Source organism: Delphinus delphis, chromosome 19 (genome assembly GCF_949987515.2).
Source record: "Delphinus delphis chromosome 19, mDelDel1.2, whole genome shotgun sequence".
In the NCBI taxonomy this organism is placed as follows: Eukaryota; Metazoa; Chordata; class Mammalia; order Artiodactyla; family Delphinidae; genus Delphinus; species Delphinus delphis.
The window spans coordinates 26,337,928-26,360,931 of NC_082701.1; the positions used below are offsets into that span (position 1 = coordinate 26,337,928).

Genomic DNA, 23,004 nt, shown 5'->3' on the forward strand with positions numbered 1-23,004 from the left:
GGAAAGGGTTTAAGGGTTCATCTCTTATTGTCGCGGTTTGCTCTTTTGTTGGAACCATTAGATGGGTAGGTTAGAAGCAAAGTGAGAGCTCTTTGCTACTGAGGGGAAGAGGCCCCTTTTAAACTCTGGGGTGATCCACCATCCATGGTGACTAGGTCTTTAAGGATTTGTGTGTCTGACATGAAGCAACTCCCTGTAATTCCTGGAAAGCCTAAGAAAAATTTTTCAGGAGCCATAGTCTCCAAAGGCCAGAGAACCCTTGGGACACAGCCTCACTCCAATACAAGCCTCAGGCAGCATCTCCAGTTTGAGCTTCCTCTCTGCGTGCCATGGGATTTCCCTCAGAAAGGAGGAGGACAGCCGGAAGCTTCTAAAGAGACAAAAGTCCCCAAAAGTTTCTCAAGATGCTTGAGAATGACATTTTGCAAAAATGTATGACAGTCTCTGCAAAGGATTTTAAAATTATTATTATTGTTTAAAGTCCCATGAGACATAAAGCTTACGAAGCATCCCTTCATTCTGTAAATATTATATGAGCACCTATGAGGTGCCAAGCACTTGCTGGGCTGTGAGATACACACGTCCTTTTCTCCAGGGATTTACAAGCTAATGAGGGAGATGAGATGTTTGAAAAAATAATGACAGCTGCTTTCTAAGCGTTGTTATAAAAGTATACACAAGGGGCAGCAGAGGAATTGCTAAATTGCCTAGAGACATCACGGAGGGCTTCCTAGAGGAGGCGACATTTCAACCAATTCTTAAAGGATGAATATAAGACATGCACGCCTGGGATAAAATATAGGAAGTGAGATGAATAAAAGAGGGACACAAGTGAACGTGGCAAGTGGTGAGAGTGGGGAAGATAAAAAAAGATGACACGTGATAAATTTTCTTGAGAAACTAAAAATAATAAATGGTAATATTCATGAACCCATCTATGCAGATAGAAACTCCTTGTCCAGGCAGGCTCCTGAGCCTGTAAAGAGGTTGCCAAAGCCAACTGCTTCAAGTTAATTTTTATGGGCAATGAACATTTTCTGTGCCCCTCCCCCAGTTAATCTGGAAGGAAGTCGGGGAGAGTTGGTGGTGGATGGAGGACATGGGGGAGTCTAGTTCTTCAAAACAGGCAGCCAGCAGCCAGAGGCAGCCCCCACAGCGTGGGCAACTGCGGGCATGTCTCGCACCCACCACAGGCAGAACTTCAGGAGTCAGTTCAGTTACCTCCACCCAAGGCCGATTGGAAGGTTTTGTGGGTGTGTTGTTTGGGTTTTGTTTCAAGCGAGAGGCGATGCAATGGTTATGAGTTTAGCGTCTACAGGTTGGGTTCACGTCCTGGCTCCCGCCCCAAGCCCGTGAAACTTTAACTGGTCTGAACCTTAATTTCTTCATCTGTAAAATGGGGATAACAATACTTCTTGCACAGAGAGGTGTGAGAATTAGATGAAGGGATACATTTGGAGGATTTTGTATAATACCTCACTGTAGAAATGGTTCAGTAAATGTTCCCTGTGATGACATCTGTTCACATCAAATGAGGAACCTCATACTGATCCTGGGCCCTTGGGATCACCCATACTGGCTTTGGCTATTATTCATGGTAACTCCACAGGGCCACAGGGAGGAGAGGAGTCACTGAGACAGACACCCACTGAGCAGGGGACTTCCTTCTCCCACTAGGATCCTCCCCAGAGTCACTGTACTTAGATGGCTGCTATGAAGACCAAATAATACAGGACGTGTAAAAGCACTTTGAAAAGTGTAACTTCCGTTGGAACTTGGGTGATCGTCATTATCATCGCCGTTATCCTGACCAGGGGCAGATGTTCTAAAAGACTATTTAGTGCCCGTAGGTCTTCACCCAGTCCCATTCCACAGGCGGGAAAGCTGAGGGACCAGGAATTAAGGAACTTGGTTGGGGCCCTACATTATTTCATTGAGTCAGTAACTTCCTGCCAGTAAATTTGGCAGAGACATTCTCAGGTATCTAAAGGGATTGTTGGGAACCAGTGAAAACAGAGCCCTAAGTGGCCTGAGAATCATCCAAAGTGGGCGGGGCCCAAATCAAAGGTCCCAGTGACACGTTCAGTCCATCTACCTGGGAGACAGCTCGTTAACTTGGCCGACCGGCAACTGGTTAAACAAAGGCCAACACCACCTGCGTCTGGGGTACAGGCTTGTTAGGGGCCCACTGCTCCTTGTGATGGACCAAAATGGAAGCGGATCCTTAGATGGTAGTAAGTTTCGCATTGCTGGAGCTGGATGGGCTGGAAGGCCACGTGGTAGGGTGTTGTGGACGGGATTCAAGCACTAAGTAGTGGCCTGACTTTGGACCTTGAGGATTTTCTGAGACCTGTGAGGATGACTCCAGGAAACAAGAAAGAAAAACATCAAGGTCCAGAACCCAGGGACCAGGAGTTAGGAGATGAATCTGTTACGTGTCCTTGTTCAGCAGGGTCCTTGGCCTCTATGCTTGTTCATCTGTAAAATGGAATTAATCACCCTGATGAACCCTTTTTCATGCACATGTGAGGAAGAGGACAACGAGGCTACCTCTTCCATGAGTAAATATCAAATCTCATTGCAACCATAAAGGCTAGGAAATCACCACCAGGCAAACTGCCATCTTCCATTCATTCATTCAACCAAAATATATTGAGGGTCACAGTGTGCCTGGGTCCTGGGAATTGGACTGACAAGGGACATCATGCCATCTATATTTACCCTTCTCCAACTCATTAAATGCCACTCCCAGGAAGGTCCTGTGTTTGCTATCTCCTGCATTTCCCATCTTTCAAATGTGAGGGCAGGTCTGTAAGACCTTTCCCTCTTGGGCTGTTTCCCTCCTAAATGGACCCCTGGACACACACACACACACACACGCACACACACACACACACACACACACACACACACACACACACACCATTGCCTCCGAAATGATCTGAGCTCTAAAGAGCTTCTTCTCTTTCCAATACAAAGTTCCAGTTATATTTATTTCAAAGCAGTAGTCAAAAGATTTGGGGTTTGGGGTTTTTCAAAGAGCATAACATTATAATGTTGATCCCTAGGAATTATGAGGAGAGCGGTGGGGGGAGCTATTTTCAGCCTCTAAACACTTTGTCTAAGTGCAGATTGTACTTTTGAGCATTTTTTCCCCTAGACCCGAGACTTGATGGAGTTCATCTCCTTGACATCAAAACACAAGAGTTCAGGATTCAGAGTGTTGCTTCATGTCTGAGAGCCAGTGAGCCAATGAAATAATAATAATAATAAATTGTCCTGCAAACAATGGTCGGCCACGTTTGAGCTCCTCCAAAGAAAGGAAAGGGGTGGCTTTGGTGGGGCCATCAGAAGTGGGCAGTGAGGGGCCTGAGCCGAGCCTACCCCCTGCGCCCCCATCCGCAGTAACAGCAGGTCCCAAAGCTCAGGGGAGAGGAATAAAGGTGTTTGTTTCCGTTGGTCTATCTGTCTGTGTGTCTGCTGAGTGAAGGCTACAGACCCTATCAAATCTACTCCTTTCTCTTTTCAGAATTCAACCAGACAGTCCAGAGTTCTGGAAATTTGACAGACAAAAGCAGTCAGGATCAGCTGCTGTTTCTCTTTCCAGAGTTCAGTCAACAGAGCCAGGGGCCTGGGCAGTCCGATGATGCCTGCTCTGAGCCCACCAACAAGAAGATGCGTCGCAACCGGTTCAAATGGGGGCCCGCGTCCCAGCAAATCTTGTACCAGGCCTACGACCGGCAAAAGAACCCCAGCAAGGAAGAGAGGGAGGCCTTAGTGGAGGAGTGCAACAGGTAACACCACCAGAAGCTCACCCGAGCAGGCAGGCAAGCACATGGACCCGAGCTCCATCCCCTCAGTCCTGGAATGTTGAGACATTAGTTATCCAGATAAGGGGCCAAGTCACGGTTTCCCAAAGTGTGTTCCATGGAACCCTCATTTCAAGCCATTAATAAATCAGTTTGAGAAGCATCATTCTGCATACTTCCTCTTAGGGAGTTACGACATACATTAATATTTTAAAGGCTGCTCTGGGAAGTCCTGCAGTCAAGAAACCCACTTCACTTTGCTGAATTGGTTGTTAACCATGGGAGGTCTCTCTGTGGTATACCCCTATGAACTATTATCCCAGAGAATGCTGGAGAATGCTGGTCTAAAATATAATGCCAGTGAAGGGAGAATCATGTGTTTGACCTCCCTTACAGACCAGGGAAAAGCTATCCCTTAGCCACAGACTGGCTTTGGCCTTGACCAAATGTTACACACATTGGTTCAAAGGAAACTTAGCAGGAGAGCAAGAATTACTCAGTTCTTCCCTCCACTCTGCCCACACTGATTAGAATCCTTTTCGTAGAGTTCATTTGTTCTTAATGACATGGAATTTTAAAGAAAACTATTAGAAATCCTCAAGATATCTTTTTGCTTCATTCCTGCCCCATCCGCCCTGACTCCAACCTTGACTTTTAAAAAATCTGCTCTTTGCTCTGGTTAAGACCTCTCTCTGGGCTGGACTGGCTCTGGCAGTGGGAGGATACAGCCAGGGAGGTCAGGCTGGGGAGTGGGGAGGCGAAACGATCCACCCATACATGTCACAGTGTCCTCAGCTGTGCTCTGGCCCCCTGCTGATGAGAAGGACCCCCCAGTATCCACTGGTGTCTGAGAATCTCTCTCACGCCTGGCACTGGGGTTTCATCAGCAGTTGATAAAACTAGAGACCAGCCGTCTTTTGCGTGGCTTCATTTATACCTCACCCAGCCTGCCCCTTGGAGGGGGTTCTGCTGTGTGAATAAGGAATCTCGCTTCCCTGGTACCTGTGTGGGATGTCCAAACCCCAGAAGACCAGGAGTCGTTCCAGGGTGCTTTGGAAGGGCTTAGACAGAGCCGGGAGCTTGCCTTTTGTAGGGTGGGAAGAATAACCACATCAGGAGGAGTCAGGAGGCCCACCTGGACCTTCTCCCTGAGCTGCCTGCCCCACGGCTTCCTCTCTTTTTCGGGAGCCACACCAGAGGCTGCACCCCTGACTCCCGGGGCAGCGAGCCTGCTCCATTCCTGTGTTCCGCCCCACTCCTGCCATCTCATCAGATAACTACACGGACTGGCCTTTTCTCAGGACAGGCTTTCCCCCACTCTATCCGTGGCCTCTTCACCCTCCTTGCCAAGGCCCCCCGTGATTGTGCGTCTGGGGCAAGACGCCGGCGGGCCGGCCCCAGCCGCCCTTGCTCACCACCTCCCCTCCCTCCTGTTCTCAGGGCGGAATGTTTGCAGCGGGGTGTCTCCCCCTCCAAGGCCCACGGCCTGGGCTCCAACCTGGTCACTGAGGTCCGCGTCTACAACTGGTTCGCAAACCGCAGGAAGGAGGAGGCATTCCGGCAGAAGCTGGCCATGGACGCCTACAGCTCCAGCCAGACGCACGGCCTGAACCCGCTGCTCTCCCACGGCTCCCCGCCCCACCAGCCCAGCACCTCCCCTCCCAACAAGCTGCCAGGTAAGCCGGGCCCCAAAGCCTCGGCGACCAGACCCTCCGGCTTCTCCCCACGGCTCTCAGGGTGTCTCAGAGGAGGCAGTGCTTTTGGATGGTCCTAGGGCTGGCCTCCTCCTGCTGCTGGAATATTCTCGTGAGAAGAGCGTGTGGCTCTAGTTGGGTTTGCTCTAACTCCTCGCTCGGCCTCCGGGGAGCCCTCCGCCCGCCTCGTTCTTCTGCAGGCTCCTCTCTCCTGCCCTTGCGGCTGCTGACTCAGCGGGTCAGGGCCGCCAACGGATGAGACGGAGCAGGCTGCCTCGCAGGTGTGCCGGTCCACGCCGCAGGCAGAGGGGTCGCCCCTCCGCCCCATCCAGGTGCACCCCCAGGGCTCTGTCCAGCTGCAGCGGGAGGAGCCCAGGGCCCTCTGGGGAAGGGCCACTCTGCTTGCTGGCGTCTGTGCTCCGCAGAGTTAGGGCGGGGCGGGTCTCTTGGAATCTTGGCGGCGATGAGTTGGACACAATTGGTTGAGTACCTGTGTGTGCTGCCGTGTGCCAGGCCCCCGGCCGGGATTAGGCGCCTCTGCTCTGGGCTGTGGGCTTGTCAGGATGGAATCCTACACCTTCCTGGTGGGAAAGCACCCCCCTAGGCTGAGGGCTGCCTCGGGCATAGGCTGGGGATGGGATGAGTACATCTTCCCCTGGGGCTTCGTCCTCCCAGGAAAGCCGGCTTCCCGGAGTGGATGTGTTTACTGAGGTCAGTTTGGTGCCTGTGTAGACAGACTGCGGCACAGCCTGCTGCCTGCTCTGGGGAAGGATTTGCAGAAGGAGAGCCGAGCACCATTTCTAACTCGGGGGACGGCTCTGAAACTGCTCGTCCCCTCACCTGCTGGTTGCCCTTCTGATGGGAGAGGCCTGAGACCTGGGCGCTGACCTAAGTGCTGGGGGCACAGGCTCAGAGCCAGCAGCTGGGCCGTCTCCAAGCATCTGTTCCACACTGCACCTCATCCGCCCAGCATGACCCCTTCAAGTGTCTCTGGGAGCCTGCTACTGTCCAGCGCGAAGCCTGGGGGGCCAGGGAGGGGAGCTTCTCTGGGTCCCGTTGCCACGGAAGGGGAGGGCTCAGCCACATGAGAAGAAAGTTGGGGTTACTCTTGAGAGGGAGACAAACCTCCAGATGAACGCTGGCCTGACACTGGCAAAGTAACTACCCCTGTGCAGTAGTAATCCCTGGATCTGGAGCGGGGAGCTCCCGGGGGGCGTGGCTGGGGTTAGGGGCGTTACTGAGAAGACAATGGCTATTGTGCTGGGACCTGTGATCTCCACACCAAAGTCAGGGAGCCTGCAAGCCAAACAAAGGCCCGGCAGCTTTCTGACAAGCTGGGGTTGTGGTGAGGTCACCAGGCGGTTGTTGGCTTAGGCATTCTGTATGGTGACAGGAGACCCGGAGAGGCGGGGCTGGAGGGGCTGGAGCAGGTATTAGGGACAGGGCAGGGGTCGGGCGGGAAACACGGCCCTGAGACACCACCGAGTCCTCTGAGGAGGCGTATCCCACTGGAAGTGGATTCTCTAGGGTCCCAGGAAGTCGCAACCATTTTATAAATCAGTGAATATTAGAACCGGGAGGAACTTGGAAGAAGGAAACTGAGGCCCAGAAAGAGGTAGTGACTTTGCAGAGTTCCACAGGGCGACGGTAGCAAAACAAGGGCTAGAACCCAGGCGTGCCGATTCCCACCCTGTACTTTCCCGCAGCACAGACAGGCGCTGAGTCTGGGCACCACGTTGGTGATGAGTAAGACACGCACGCATCTCTGCCCCTGGGGGCTTATGGTCTAGTTGGGAAGACCTCCTGCTGCCGTAGAGTCCCTAGAACTGGCTGGGGATCAAGGTTATCTTTGGGGAGTTTGTGCGTCTTTCTAGCAATTTATGGAGCAATAATTATGGGCCACTGTGTATTTTCAGTGGCTACCTTCCCTTCTCCCTTAATTTTCATTCAGGGTTCATCAAAATAGTCCAGGGACTGATTCTCTGGACTTAGTTTTGAATCCTGATTCTAACCTGGTTCTAATTCCCATAACTGCAGTGTGGTCAATTCACATAACTTCTCTGAGTCTGAGTTTCCTATCTGTAAAATGGAGATATAGTACCTACCTCATAGGGGCCATGTGAGAATTAAACGAGAGAGTGTGTAAACACCATCTTTCCCAATAAACCATAACTACTATTATCATTATTATTATCACAGAAGGCTAAACAAGCGGCAGTGGAAAGAGTGACGGGCAGTAGAAATCTATTTCCTTTTCAATTTCATACACGGGCGTTGTTCCTAAGAGGCAGTGAGGTGTGTTCTGGGGCTGGGGTGCAAATGCCGGGATCAGGCCCTGGCCCCCTCGCAGACTGCTGGTGGAGGCAGCGCATGGGTTGTGACAGGCTCCTAGGGAGTGCACCCAGGGCCAGCCTGACGGCAGGGAAGGTTTGATCTGAACTTCTCACGATATATTTCCCAGCACGGTCCCTACAACCAAGGTATGGTCTCTAACCAAGCCCCAAACCTACCTGGATGCAGAAAAGGGCTCTGTGGTGGCCGAGGAGAAACCAACAGCCCGAGTCAGCACTAGCAGCCCCTAAGGCTGAGCTGGGGAGATGAGGTCCCCACCCCCTCCCCACTTTCCCCTCCAAACACCAGTCTCTGAGCCAGGAGGACAGGAGGCACCTTTGAGACAAATCTTTCCCTTGACCCCTCTTCCTGGAGAGGAGAGCATCCCTTCTGTACCTGAGCCCCTTCCCTCCCAGCCACGCTTACGGTGCTGTGGCCCACTTGCCCACGGTGACCACAGTGTGACCCTGGTCCTGGAATGTCCAGCACAATAGGAGTGGCAGAAGGAGCCCTTTGCCTCTGTCAGCAGAGGCTGATTGGTTACAAGGTGCCCTACAAACACACGGTCAGCAGAATCAGCTGTTTTCAGCGTCGCCCCTCCCGCCTTTACAATCACACGCCAGCATGCAGCCCCGGGTTGTCATGGCTTTGTCTTCCTCATGCATGCTTAATTGACAATTAAGTTGAGTCTTTGAACCAGCCTGGCTGCCTCTGATGGGGCTTCATCTTTCCAGTGAGTGTCACAGGGGCACCCTTTGTTTGCTCTTCTTGGGGGCCTGGAGTTACTGTAGCAGGCTGCGGGCAGCCATTTATCTTCAGCCGGGAAGGCCTTTATCTGCACTCCCCATCCCAGCTCTCGCCAGCAGGAGCTGTCCCTGGTTATAGGCCCTGTGACAGCCTATTCTGAGGCCATTGAGCCGGCCCGGAGTGATGGCCCCGACCTCCATTCTGGAGCGGAATCAAGAGAAAGGCCCCCCAAAGGTCAGAGAGCAGGGCTGTGGCCAGGAAGCAGACTGGTTGGAGACTGGTGCCTGTATTGATCAGCTCGAGGAGGAGGAAGTTGGCATGGGATGGAAGCTGGGCTAGCCTTGGCCCAAGCCCTGGGGTCGGCTGCACGATCTGCGGTGGCCTTGGGTACTGTCCCCTTTGCTCCAGTCTGTGGCAAACTCGCCTGGTCACCTCCAGCAAACTCACCTGGCCGCCTTGCGACAGCAAGAGAGGGACAGAGGTCTTCATCCGCCTTCATTCACCCCACACCTAATGTCCTCCCTCTTGTATCATCTTTCGAGAAGGAGATAGAGGCTCATTCTCCTAGTAAGAAAGTGAGGCCCAGAGGCGAGAACAAGCCCTACCAGGATAACCTTTGGATGTCCTGAGCCACGCAGCCTCTTTACCCAAGAAGAGGAGACGTTTATTTCTGTGGCTGCTTTCTCCTCACTCCCTTCAAATTCTACTCCTGCCTCTCCAAGCCCAGGGGCTGTGATTGCCCCCATGGTCAGATCAGAGCTTGAGGACCTGAGAATCCAGCCTCCTGCCTCCCCCCGAACCCCTCTTACATCTCCTCCTAACTTGCCTGCAGAAATCTAACCCTGGGTCTTAGACAAACCAGACTCTGGGCCAGGATATCATGTGGTCGCTGTGGTTTTCCCTGACACTGAAACCTGCAGAACCCAAGGAAATCTCAAAAGGGCCGAGTGGCGGGGTCGTGAGTAAATCTGAATAATGAGAACAGCTAGTGCTGAGCGAGCGCTTCCTGGGTACCAGGCCCTGGGCTGAGTACATGCGTCATCTTATTTAATCCTCACAACTTTGTAGGGTAGACACCATCCATAACCTTACCCGTTCTTTTACAATCAAGGAAGGTGAGATATTTCGTATGTCAGTAATTTGCCCAAGTTCATATAGTTTGTAAGTGGCAGAGACAGGTTTTGAGCTGTTACACACTGACTTTCACTTTGCTTTATGCAGATGCTAAGGACTTTCAGGCACGGAAATCAACACACACACACACACACACACACACACACAATCCTCCCACAGTTCCTTCTTCTCCTATATTCTTACTGTTCCCCTCTGAATGACAAAGGGGCTTTGCGAGGTGGGTTAAGGGTGGGGTCTCCCAGTCTGGCTAGTTTGCTGCTTCCGCCTCCCTCTCAGCCTCCCCCCACCCCGCCACCAACTGTTGCCCCTGACCAAGGTGGATTCTGTGCCCTGCCCAGGGAAGAAATCAAAGCCCCCTCTTTCACAACCCCATCCCCATCTGGGTGGGGATTTGAACTGCCCTTGCAGTCGGCACCGTCTGGGGCACTAAATGCCTTAACAACTTAATGGGGCTTCTGAGACAGTGCAGGCACCTCAGCTCACCTCTGGAGCCCCGCCCACTCCCTGGGCAGCAGACGAGTGGAGGGGGTTTATGAGGGCAGTTGTAAAAATATTCATCTCCGCAGCAAAGACCCCCACAGTAAATAAGCCCCATTGTCCCTAAGTAGTAGGTTCTTTGAGTTCAGAAGAGAAACAGATCCTGCCTTGAGTCATCTGCTATTGTAGAAAACACATTTATACTGATGTGGAGTTCCGTGGCGGCCACGGCTCCAATGTTCTCCTTGTAGGGACTTTATCTGACTGCCATTTTATCTGTTGAATTCGAAGGTCATTTTATCTTGCGGGTACCACCCCCCGGCTGCCACTAGATTGGGCAAGACAATCAGGATACTAATGAGCTTAAGAGGCCCAGCCTTCAGAGCATTCTGCTGGCAGCCTCCCCCTGATAGCGGACCAACCCTGGTCTGCATACAAAGAACCCCGGCTGCCCGGGCTGGTGGGACTCCAGCCTCCTCACAAAGGGGCCAAGGAGATACCGGTGTTCTATCACTGAAGGCAGCCCTACCTGCGTGCCTAATCCCCCTGAAGGACCCTTCGAGAATTCAAGGACTCCTTGATGCCTCCTGTCCGATCCGGGGAGGAAGGAAGCTGCCCGCAAGCACATTGCCCCAGCCCGCAAGTTACGGGAGAAGTGTCCTTGGAGTCTGTTTGTTGAAGGTTTGATGGAAACTGACAAGAACTGGGAGAGAATTAAGCAGAGGGAGAGAGGCAGAGAGCTATGCAAGGGTCTATGAAGCTAACTGCTGGCCGGGAAGCCACAAGATCAAACACAAACGGGGAGAGGGGAAAAAAATATGTATATATGAAACATAAAAATAAATATATATGAAACATATATATATATATGAAACCTAGCCCCAAAATAAAGTCAAATACATTCAATCCTGGTTATCATCCTAGCTGTGCATAAGAACTGTAGTACAGGGGATGGCAAACTTTCTGTAAAGAGCTAGATAGTGACTATTTTAGGCTTTTCAGGCCATACTGTCTCAGTCGCAGCTACTCAGCTCTGCCTTTGGAGAACACACCAGCCATGGGCCGTATGTGAATGAATGCACATGGCTGTCTTCTAGTAAACTTCATTGATGGGGATTGAAATTTGAATTTCCTATGACTTTTGCATATCACAAAATATTCTTTTTTTATTTTTAAAAACTATTTAAAAATGTGAAAACCATTCTGAGCTCGTGGGTCATACAAAAACAGGCTGCTTGGCCTGCAGATCACAGTTTGCTGACCCGTGCTCTAGGACAACGGTTCCTAAATCTCGCCACGTCTTAGAATCAACTGGGAGACTTCCAAAAATCCCAGTGCCTGGGCTGTACCATAGATGCCTGACCGTCAACAATACCGACATTTAATATATGCTAAAGATACTCTGGAGAAATGCTGTTATAAATCCAGGTGGGCGTAGCGACAAAGTCCTGGGTATGGAGGTCGACATGAATCCCAGCCTCAACTTGGCCACTGATCAGCTGTGTGACTCTGGACTCTGAGCCTCAGTTTCTCAGTGCATAAAATGGAGACACCCGCTCATGCAGATGTGGGAAGGATTAAATGAGATAACATATGCAAAGCACCCCAGATGTAGCAGGCTCTCATAAATGGTACCTATTACCATACCTTGCGGAGCCCAGTGGTTTGGGTTTCTTTTTCCTCTTTCCCTCTGTTCCTCTTACAGGTTTATTTCAACCTCAATTTTGAGACAATTTGAGTAGGTCTACTAGATACTCATCTTGGTGTTTGCAGTAGACTCAGGCTGGCTTCTTGTAGTAACTGAGTCTCAGGTAGGCTCTTATGCTTCCAGGAAGGACTGCTCTGTGACATCCAGAAGGCATTTACAAGTGCCATGTCCAGCGCCATAGGCTTTCAGTGCAAAGACACTAAACAGTGAGAGAAAGCTGGGAGGAACCGTGGATGGTGGAGGGGATGGCAGGTCATGACCGTGTAGCAAGGTCAGGTACGTAAGATGACCCTGAATTTCCTGTACCTAATAAGGCATTTCTCTCCTTTAATGAAAGGAGGTGTGAGTACCCCTGCTCGTCGGTAGTTAGCCCTGGGAACCTGCCACTTAGAGAGGGTGTGGTACTTTCCTGGTGGAGGCCAAATCTGAGAAGCTTCATGACCTTTGTTCTTGGAAGGAAGCTCCCCCAAACTTCACGCAGAAGAGCAGTAAGAAGGGGTGGGGTAGACACGATTCCCGCAGTGAACGCAGGAAACCTCAGATGCTCCTGAGGGCTGATTTTCTGGAAGCGACATTCCTGTACCTGAGAGCAGGCATCTGCTTAAGATACCTCCCCAGTACCCTCTGTTCTGGCTTCAGCAGCCCCGTCCAAAGCACACCTGTGTGAGTTCAGCCACGGAGGAGCTGACCAGCGAGGCTCAGTCTCTCTAGTGCTCTCAGGAAGTCAAGACATTTCTCAGGACGTGACCACTGCATGTCCCTCCCAAGTTGGAGACACACCATGCATGCCGACGATCTTTAGCATTTCATGACTTTCCCAAGGGAAATCCACATCCCCCCCCCCCAGGCGAGCTGGTCACAGGCAGTCCATTGCCAGGACCGCACTCAGATGGGTGTGTCTGGGTAGCAAGGTGTAGCACCCCAAACGGGCTTGGGCTTGAATTGTGGTTCTGTCCCTGTCTGGCAGTGTGGCCTCAAACAAGTTACTTAGCCTCTTTTAGCCTCAGTTTCTTCATCCATAAAGTAGGGATCGTAATACCTATCTCCTTCAGACTACGGAGGGGCTTAAAGGTGATAAAGTGCGCCCAGTGCCCCACACAGTGCCTGACCCAGAAGGCGTTATTAGGTTGACTCAGGAGCCCTCAGGGCGTCCAGAGAGAGGAAGAGCTTTGGTTCTCCCTGGGTTCTTGACCGGGCTGTGGTTTGCAGTTTCACCCTAGAAGAGTTACCCTTTTTATGAACCCTGCTTTTCATTTGAGACATCAGGAACAGTGAAACCCAAGTATTGACAAGATCTGTGGTTCTCAGGTCTCCTTCCCAGGCCACATGTAAGGCATCTGGGGAGTTTATTAAAAGTACCCATGTCTCCCCCATCCACACCTTTTAGAATCAGGATTTGGAACAAGGGGTCAGGCATGGGAAGTTTCAACAAACTCCCTAAGAGATGTGGATATACAATCAGGGCTGGACATCATAGGCCAGATGAGAGAAGGCTAGAGTCTCAAGGGGTTGGCGACAGTCGTGAGGGTCCCCTGCTGAAGTAGAAGAGATGAGGCAGCTGGACTGAGGGCCCCAGACTCGGATCCAGGAGCCCTGAGGCACTGAGGGGCAGGGGTGACCTTGGGCAGATCACGTAATTTCTCCGGGAGTCTGGCAAATGGGACCTTTCAGCTCTGGCCTTTCAGCCCTGACAGGTTATTATTTGGACGCTGGGGCCCAGGGCTCTGCTGTTTGAAGTAGCAGAGGGAGCTTTGCCATTGTGATACTTTATTGTGAAGCTCATCATCTGTCTCTCTCCCTCCTGGTCTCCCTCACTCCCTCACTTCTTCCCCATTTCAGGAACTGTGTGCCTTCCACCTTTATTAGGGACCATTAGAGCTTTACAGCACCAGCAGATTGGGTGGGGCCAGTCACAATAAACAGATTTAAAATGGGTATAAACGAGGCACCTATAACTGCTGGAGGTTAACACTTTCGGAGCCTTTGAGTGGCAGCCTGACTGCCCAGGCCTGCCCACCACAGGGTGCCTCTCTCCAGTCGGCACCTGTTGGATCAGGCTGGCAACGAAGTCCAGTGAGTCCTTGCTCAGCAAGGATGGGAAACCTCTGAACAGCATCTCCCATTTGGAGAACATCAGTTTGCATGGTGAGCACAAAATTGGTGCTTAATGTATCTCAAGGTGTCTTACGGATGGAAACAGAAATGAGCCTTCTCCTCCGTCGTCTTGAGAATCCCACTGCCAGGTAGAGTGTAGGGTTTGCATCCCTACCTGTCAAAGACAGAGAAAAAAAACCAAGAAAGTCTTATTCTCACCGTGAAAAAGGTAGTCCCTGAAGTCTACCCCTACAAATCCAGCTCCCTGTGACTTTTTTTTTTTGGCTTTTTTCACCACTGAGTCTCTAGCCCAAAGCCCTGTACCTGGCACGTGGTAGACCTTTCATATATTTGTGGAATGACAACCTCTCTTGTAGAGGGCTTCCTGTCCAAAAGCTTCATGCATAAATCCCCTGCTTTATAAGTGTGTTATTCACTTTCAAGCTGAGCGTGGAATTCGTTTCATTCTACACAACGTATGTACATATTATTATGTAAAGCATATTCTCCCCTTTCTAGAAACAAGTCATTCAGTTCCACCTCCATGAATACTGCTTAACTAAAGTATACAGTTCACCAAAAGATCCCTCAACGTTAAATGCTACCAGGAAGTTTTCAAGGAACATGTTATTATTTTTTCTCCCTTGTGTTCTACTAATTTAGCTTCTCCTTGTTTAGTGTATTAGCTGAGTTTAGATTACTCGTTCCGTTCAGTTCTACTAGATTACTTCCTTTTTTAGAAAAAGTTTTTATTGGAGTATGGTTGATATACAATGTTGTGTTAGTTTCAGGTGTACAGCAAAGTGAATCAGTTATACATACACATATATCCACTCTTTTTAGATTCTTTTCCTGTATAGGCCATTATAGAGTATTGAGTAGAGTTCCCTGTGCTCTACAATAGGTCCTTATTAGTTATCTATTCTATATATAGTACTGTGTATATGTCAATCCCAATCTCCCAATTTATCCCTCCTCTCCCTCCCTTACCCCCTGGTGACCATAAGTTTGTTTTCTACCTAAGTTTTGTTTCTTATCTGTTTTGTAGATAAGTTCATTTGTACCCTTTTTTTCAGATTCCACACCTAAGTGATATCATATGATATTTGTCCTTCTCTGTCTGACTTACTTCACTCTAGATTACTTCCTTTTATAATCTCTTACCAGCATCCCTTGGGCAAGCAAAGAGCAAGAATTACTCTTCCTGAGTTTCTATTGAGCAACTGAGAACTAGAAAAGGGATTGGACTTATTGCAAATCAGTCATTTGGAGAAACGGGAAGGAAACTCCCCAGCTCTGGGCTGCCACCAGGTCTCTGGGGGGACCCCTAAGCACGTTACTGGTGCTCCTGGTCAATGGAAGCCAGTGGTCATCCACCTTCCAAGGTCTCAGTGCCCAACACCTGCTGCTCCCTGCGGCCAGCATCCCTGAGCCTGCCGGGTGATCAGTGGCTGTCTGTCATGATGATGGTGATGATGATGATGATAATGATGCTGGAGCTGCCCTCCACGACGGTGATGAAGAGGCTGAGGTGTGGCCGGGCAAGCGCCCGTAATGAGCTCTGACACTTGCCGGGCCTCCAAGGATCTTCTCCCCGGGTACCACTTCCCAGTAGGGTCCTGCTGATGAATAGGTCGCAGTGGAAAACCTCTCTCTTCTAAGGCAATTTTATTAGCCCTTCAGTCACAATACAGATGTCTGTTTATGGGACCTCACTTTTATGTGGACACCCAGTGGCTCAGTCTGCTGATGACTTTATAGCCTTCCCCGTTCCCCAGACCCACTAGGAGCATCGTCATTCTCCTCGTCAGCCAGGCCTGGGGGCCTTTGTTGCAGCCGCATTCCCCCTGCCTGCAAAGGCAGCCCCTCAGAAAAGACACCCCAGGAGCCAGACGGTGGCAGGGCTGTGTCTGCCTGCACAGACTTTCAGCCTAACGATGTCCATCATTAACCCTTCTTAGTTTCACCCTAGATTCCTTTGGAGAAAGGCCTTTGAGTTACTCAGGTTGCCACAGTAAATCCCCAGTAATTGATCCTACTGACCCCCAAATAAACCCAAGGGGCCTAAAACTGGGTTCTAACACGGCAAGTCTAAATGTGGGGCTCCCACCAGCAGCCCAAACCCTTTAGAAATGGTCAGCCCATCAGGACCCTAGGTAACAGGTATGATCTTAGGCCTCAAGAAGTAGGGAATAGGTAGGTCCTTGCAGGCATCCCACTGGCCCTTTGCACTCTGGATAAAGCACTGTCCAAGGTGTCCGGTGTGGAAAGGAAGAGCTGCGACGTCATACTTACTCCTCAGCACCTCCACCTCGTACCTTCCAACATGAAGTTGCTGAAATGCATCCATGCTATCTCTTCATTTTGATTAGATGTTAATCTCTCTTTCCCCTCTCTCCTTCTCTGCTACTCCTCCTTAAAAATACCTGCCTCCCGTCAACCTCAGAAAACCCGGGAGATCAGCGAATAAATTATACCATTTATAATTGCTCAGTCAGAGTTGAAGTGCAGTCAGAGTTGAAGTGCGGGCCATTCATTCATTCATTCATCACATGCTCTTATCGAGGGGGCAGAGTATAGTCTGTACAAGGTGCTGAGGAAGGAGATCATGGACAAGACAGATGAGGTCCTGCCCTCACTGGGCTTACATTCCAGTGAGAGATGCCGCCAAGAAAACAAATGAAATCATTTCAAACTATTAGTGCATCACGATGGGAGGCTCAGGATATGTGGAGTCAATGCGGGGCTATCGGGGAAGAGCGAGAGGGGCCAGCTTCGGGATACTACTGCTTCGCTGGGAGACCCTTAGCAAGAGATGGTGGAAATGACTTCTTCCTCTCTGAACCTCAGTGTTCCACTCTGTCAAATGGGCATCTGGGACACATTGAGAAGCAGACTGTGTAAAACACTTACAGAGGTGAGGCCCTCTCAGGTACTCGAGGGTTGGCTGGGTTTCTTTCACGTGTAGCAGCATCTCCCGGATGAAGTGTTCATTGCAAACCCTCTCTTGTTTGCCTGCAGAAACCAGCTCTCTGCTAAGGAGCAGGCGTGGTAGCCGAGATGGGCTTAGCGGGAAGGACAGGCAGCCCTTTCTACCTCCCCACGTGTGCCATTTTTTCAGGTGCACATTCATTTCTGTTCTCAGCCGAGATGCTTTTGATGGAAGCCTTTGTCTTTTCTTGGTTACATTTGCTTTGATTTTTATAAGAAAACCAGTTTGTGGGCTTCCCTCAAGTATCACTCAACTTTTACTCCTTGAGTTCAAGAGTGTTTACCGTCCCCGCAGGCCTGTCTGTGTTTCTCCTCTTATGAATTGGGCTCCTAACTAAGCCACCTCGGGTAGAAAGGGATCTGGAATTGAAACCAGCCCCATGTTTAAACTGCTTTCATCTTGCTTCAGATTTTTCCTCCCAGACTTTCAGATTTTTAATCTCCTCAACTCTTGGCAAACATTCATCTTTATCCTCAGAGAGAAGGAAATATTAATAAGAACCGGCAATAGTCCTGCGTGACGAATGAGGAAACTGAGGCAGCAGTGCCAGCTTATTTGAAAGCTTTCATTTTTGGAGTTCCCAGTTTCACGCTGGGGGGATTGTTCACATTCTTTTATCCTAAAAGTTCACTAGACTGAATCACATGTGTCTCTGCCTCTCTCCTCAAGAAAGTGACTCGTTTTGGGGAAAAGGGGGAGTGGGTTTATAAGGATGCAGTGCTGGACCCATCAAGACTGGCCTCATTCCTCCTGGTGCCCCTACCCCCAAACCTCTGTTTTGGCTTCATAAGAAAGACAGCTCTGTCTACTTATAATTGATGGACACGGTTGTTTCCTTTTTGGAAGAGCTTTCTCCTTTGCGCTCTCCCTCCTGCCTGATTTTAAATTCCCAGTTTCCAGACCCAACAGTGCTGGGCTGCACTCTGCGTGAGGTTAGGAACACAGGGGAAGAATGTGTGTGACAGAGCCCTGGCCGGTTGAGTAATGTTTACTCTGTTGGTGGCTGGGACGCTCACTCGAGCTGGCAGCAGTCCACCAGCCAGAGGAACATTCCTGCATTATCAGGGATGGGAGATTGGCTTTGAAATGTCAAGAGTGAAAGGCAGCCCACCAGATTCTGGGTGCAGCTCACAGACCCCAGTGAAAGGGACCCCCAGGCTTCAGGCTCAAAGGCCACGTGAGGTCAAGCTGAGCCTCCCACTGCCCAGGAGACCCCCACCTCCCTCTTTGCTTCTTTCTAAAAGAGCGATTCTGGTCATGCTTTCTGGGCTGACGCTGCTGTTCTGTTTGCCCAGCATTTTCTTTCTCAGGAGAACCCAGTGCCTCTCTAACCTTATTTTATTCATTCATTATTCTGGCTTCCGAGGAAGGGAGATCTGTATGCCCATTTTACAGATAAAAATGCCAAGGCCCAGAAGTTGACTGGCCCAGAATCATCAGAGAGTCAAAGCAGACAGATGAGAGAGTATGAATTTAAAGTGGCTGGACACTGGTGCCCAGTTGATTTCTGGAGTTGTGGAATTGGGGTCTCAGCTGGTTGTTGTTTTTTTTTTTAGCCGCACCACATGGCTTGCGGGATCTTAGCTCACCAACCAGGGATTGAACCCGGGCCACGGCAGTGAAAGCGCCGAGTCCTAACCACTGGACCGCCAGGGAACTCCCTCAGCTGGTTTTTTTAAACCATTTTTTAAAATTGAAGTGTAGTTAATTTACAATGTTGTGTTAGTTTCAGGTGTACAGCAAAGTGATTCGGTTATACATATATATTCTTTTTCAGATTCTTTTCCCTTATAAGTTATTACAAAATATTGAGTATAGTTCCCTGTGCTATACAATAGGTCCTTGTTGTTTATCTCTTTTATATATAGTAGTGTGTATTTTTTAAAAAATATTTATTTATTTATTTGGCTGCACCGGGTCTCAGGTGCGGCACATGGGATCTTCATTGCCTCGTGCGGGATCTTTAGTTGCGGCACGCGAACTCTTAGTTGCGGCATGTGGGATCTAGTTCCCTGACCAGGGATCCAACCCGGGCCCCCTGCATTGGAAGTGTGGAGTCTTAGCCACTGGACCACCAGGGAAGTCCCATAATAGTGTGTATATGTTAATCCCAAACTCCGAAACTGATTTTTGAAGCTCGTAGAGAGCCGGATTAGATATCCAGGGCTCTATGGGGTAGTCCAAGCCCCTGAAGCACAGGTTTATGAAAAGTTTCTGTAGTTAATTACACCCTGGACAGCTCCTCTCTGGGATCCTCCTGGGAGGCAGTTGCTTCCACCTTTGAACACAGGGGCACAGTCAGTCCTATAGAACCCAACATACCCATCATAAAAACCACCGTGCTTTGCAAGGTCACACAATAAAAACCACAGGGCTTATGGGAAAAAAATGGGGTTAAGGGCACAATACTCAAAAGCTTTGTCGTTGACACCTTTTAAAAAAGATAAGAATCTAATAAAAACATTAGCAGAGTTTTACACCTGTTAAATGCCTAAGAAATACATAAACACTGTACAACAATAAATATGGCTCTTTACCCTGAAAAAGGCCTAAAGTTTGCCCATTGAAGTGAGCATCGGAAGGGCTGCAGCTGGTGAGTTATTGTGAGGTGGGGGATGGATGTGGCTTACAGTACATGCAGTGAACTAATGGTAGCTGGTAGATGTTTGAAGAGTGTGAGAGAGAGAGAGAGAGAGAGAGAGTGTGTGTGTGTGTGTGTGTGTGTGCATTTAATGTATTCCTATGTGAATGGATAAACAAGTTCCTACTGTATAGCACAGGGAACTATATTCAATATCCTGGGATAAACCGTAATGGAAAAGAATATAAAGAAGAATGTATATATGTGTATAAATGAACCACTTTGCTGTACAGCAGAAACTAACACAATGCTGTAAATCAACTATACTTCAATTTTTTTTAAAACAAAAAAACAAACAAACAAAAAAGCAATTGTAGTTATTCCTATGTGGCTCCATTCAGCTGGGTGCAGATTTCTGAATCCCTCAAATATGAAATTCATGTTGTACTCAAGTTATTCCCTAATATATCAATAGAATTGGAACCAATCCACACTGTTAATACCAATATGACCGCAGAACTGACCGTATTTTCTCCTTCTGCCAGAAGGGATGCTCCCTTGTTCTCTGGGGCAAGGATCCTCAAAGCACCTGAGGGCTTATTCCCTCATTCAATGAATATTCACACATCAGCCGCTCTGCTAGGCTCTGAGGATGCGCTAATGAGTAAAAAGCCATCTCTTTAAGAGGGAGAGAGAAGGAAACATATCCTCAGGGCATTTTAGTGCAGGGCGACCAGCTCCTGCTGTAAGAGTCTCTACTGTATGTTAAATACAAAGGATGGAACAGATAACTACCAGGATGAATCAAGGAGAGCTTCACAGAAGAGGTGACATTTAGCCCTTTTAAATGATGGGACATGGAGAAGAAGGGAAGAGCTCTCCAGGCACAGGGAACAGCATAAGCAAAGGCACAGAGGCAGGAGATGGCAGGGTCTGGCTGAGGAGTGGCAGGGCTCTGACATGGCTGTACGGGATGTGGTGACAGATGATACCAACAAGGCAGACTGGAGTCACAACAGCCCAATTCTGCCATTGAGGTGTTGGGGCTTTTCCAGAAGGCAGTGAGGAGCAGCGTTAGGTTTCCAAAGAGTGCCGTGACATGGTGCAATTTTGTTCTAGAAAGAAATCCCAGCCTGCAGTAGTGTGAAGAGGGCCCTGGATTGGGTGCTGGTACAGGAAGGCAGCGTATGGAGAGGCCGGCTTCTGGAACCGTAAGCTTCCTTCACGCTTTGTCACTTCTGACCAGTCATGTTGGATAGAAACCAAATGATTTGTCTCTGTCCCACATGCTGTCAGGAGTTCGGAAATGGCATCATCACCCACGGTGCTGAGGCCTGGGAACAGGTGAGAGTAGACATCTCCTCTCCAAGGCCTCAGGGCTGTCTCTAGATTCCAGCTAAGATGCCTTTGCTGCTGGACATACTTGCTGTGGTTCTTAGGGCTGCTGATAGGATGTGGCCAATGAGTGACCTGAGCCAGGAAGTGAGTGGAAAGTACATGACCACCTTCTGGCTTTGTCATTTCTCCTGCGGGACCTCTGTGGCTATTAGCCTGGCATCTTCGGTCAGTCACTATTAAACCAGAGCCCTTGTCGTATGTTCATTTTCAGAGCCTGCAATGGTGAAGGGAGAAGGGAAGATGCCATTCCACTTCTTACAGGCTCCCTGCCACAATGCCTGGCACAGGATAGGTGCTCAATGAAGTTTTGTGAACTCAGCCTTCCTAAAAATGTCTTTTAAACAAAGACAATCCCCAAATAGGAGGAACAGATGTGTCTCGAGTAACTGTTGTGTGCCAAGCGTGGCCTGGGTAATTTCACGCCCATAACTCATCCAATGACCAAAGGGATGGAAATCATTAACAATAAAGAAACTGAAGCTCAGGGAGGTTAAGTAATTCCCCCAAGGTCACACAGCTATTATGTGGTAGAGCCAGGATTTAAACCCATGTCACCTGGCACCAGAGCTTATTCTACTTTGGTTCTCCTTTCAAGCGCTCTTCTGAGTTTGTGAAATACACAAGGACCTGGCCTCTCCTTCCTCTAACGAGAACACCGATTTCTGGTCTCGTAGGCAGAGATCTTGTGATACACCCTCCACCTCCGCACCCCCTTGTAAGGCGGCTGGCTGATTACAGCCACCCTCTCAGGAGCCTGAGTGATTGCCAAATTCCTGGTGAGAGGAGTGTCAGTGGGAAAAGCTACAGGTGCACCTGGAGCGGATGAGCAGCCTCGTGCCCAGCTCTCACCGCACTCTGTTGAGAGTAGTGTGGTGATGATAGCCCCCTCCCCACAGTAGGCACTCCTCTGGCTGAGAGATGAGGGAGCTAGAGCTCACCCAATACACTGATGGCAGAGCTGAGTTCAAAACAGGGCTCCCTTAATCCCCAGCCAGACGCTATCTCTCAACCAGAGGTCCTTAAAGGGAGGTGCAGAGGTCTAGGCCCATCTGTCTTTGAGGAGAGCAGCTCCATCATTATATTTCTCATATAATGAAGTTCCGCTGGGGGAGCGGAGAAAACAAGGTTTACAAAGCACAGCAGCCTTGGGCTATGCTGCCGGGATTCTAACAAATGGCTCTTGCCTCCCTCCTGCCAGGCTCCCTTGTGAAGAAGGCTTTTGTTTCCTGCAGATATCTTTGGTTAATTATTTTTAAATAAATAATTATGTAGCCGGGGATAGGGGAGAAGTCTCCCCACGACCCATATTCGATCACCAGAGGACTGGCCCTCTTCCTTCAGCCAAATTAAATAGGCGAAAACGAGCGTCTGTTTGACTTGAGACTGAATCAATGATGGGGACAAGCTGGGAGGTGAAAACACACCTGACTCCCAGCGTTATCACTGCTCTCTCAGGAGCAGAGCATCTTGGGGAGGTAAATAGCTGGTCAGGGAGTCAGAGGAAGCCGGAGAAAACCAGGGTGAAGTCCAGTTTCTCCAAAAGGAAAGAACAAGAGGGCCAGGGGCCAGGCCTCCCTCCCAAGTTGCTACCAGGACAAAGCATCAGTGGTTGCAGCAGAGTTGGATTCTTTGGAAATGATTCTCCGTGGAAAGGTAATTCCATTCAGTAGTTAGAACCTACTGTTCATTGTCCAGAATTCTAGAGTCTTAGGGCAAATATCTTGGGCTCCATCCCTACACCAGCTCCCTTCCTGCAGCATCGCTAGCCATGTTTGCCGTTTATCTGGCATTCTGCTGAGAGCTTTATAGATGTTATCTCTAATCCAAACTAGCCCTATTAAGGAAGCGTCCTCTTCACTTTATGAGAGGAAACAGCCACAGAGGGAGAGAGTGATTTTTCCCAAGATCACGCATCTGTTAAGAGCAAAGTCAGGATTGGAACCCGAGTTTGTCCAGCTCCAGAGCACACAATCTTCCCGTTAGCCCTCCTTGTTAGAAAATCCTTCATTTAATTGATCTGAAATCTGTCTCCCCCTTTT

General features: G+C 49.6%; 1 protein-coding gene across 10 annotated transcripts in view; it reads left to right on the forward strand.

Annotated features, from left to right (window-relative positions):
• HNF1B (HNF1 homeobox B) overlaps positions 1–23,004 on the forward strand; it is a 92,579-nt gene that overhangs the window by 6,653 nt on the left and 62,922 nt on the right. For 5 of the 10 annotated variants that reach the window (XM_059998473.1, XM_059998474.1, XM_059998477.1 and 2 more), the window contains exons 3-4: positions 3,530–3,794; positions 5,250–5,485. In XM_059998473.1, the coding sequence (XP_059854456.1) occupies positions 3,530–3,794; positions 5,250–5,485 (501 nt within the window). The remainder of the gene's footprint in view (positions 1–3,529; positions 3,795–5,249; positions 5,486–23,004) is intronic. The other 5 variants (XM_059998475.1, XM_059998476.1, XM_059998479.1 and 2 more) reach the window with 1 other exon arrangement.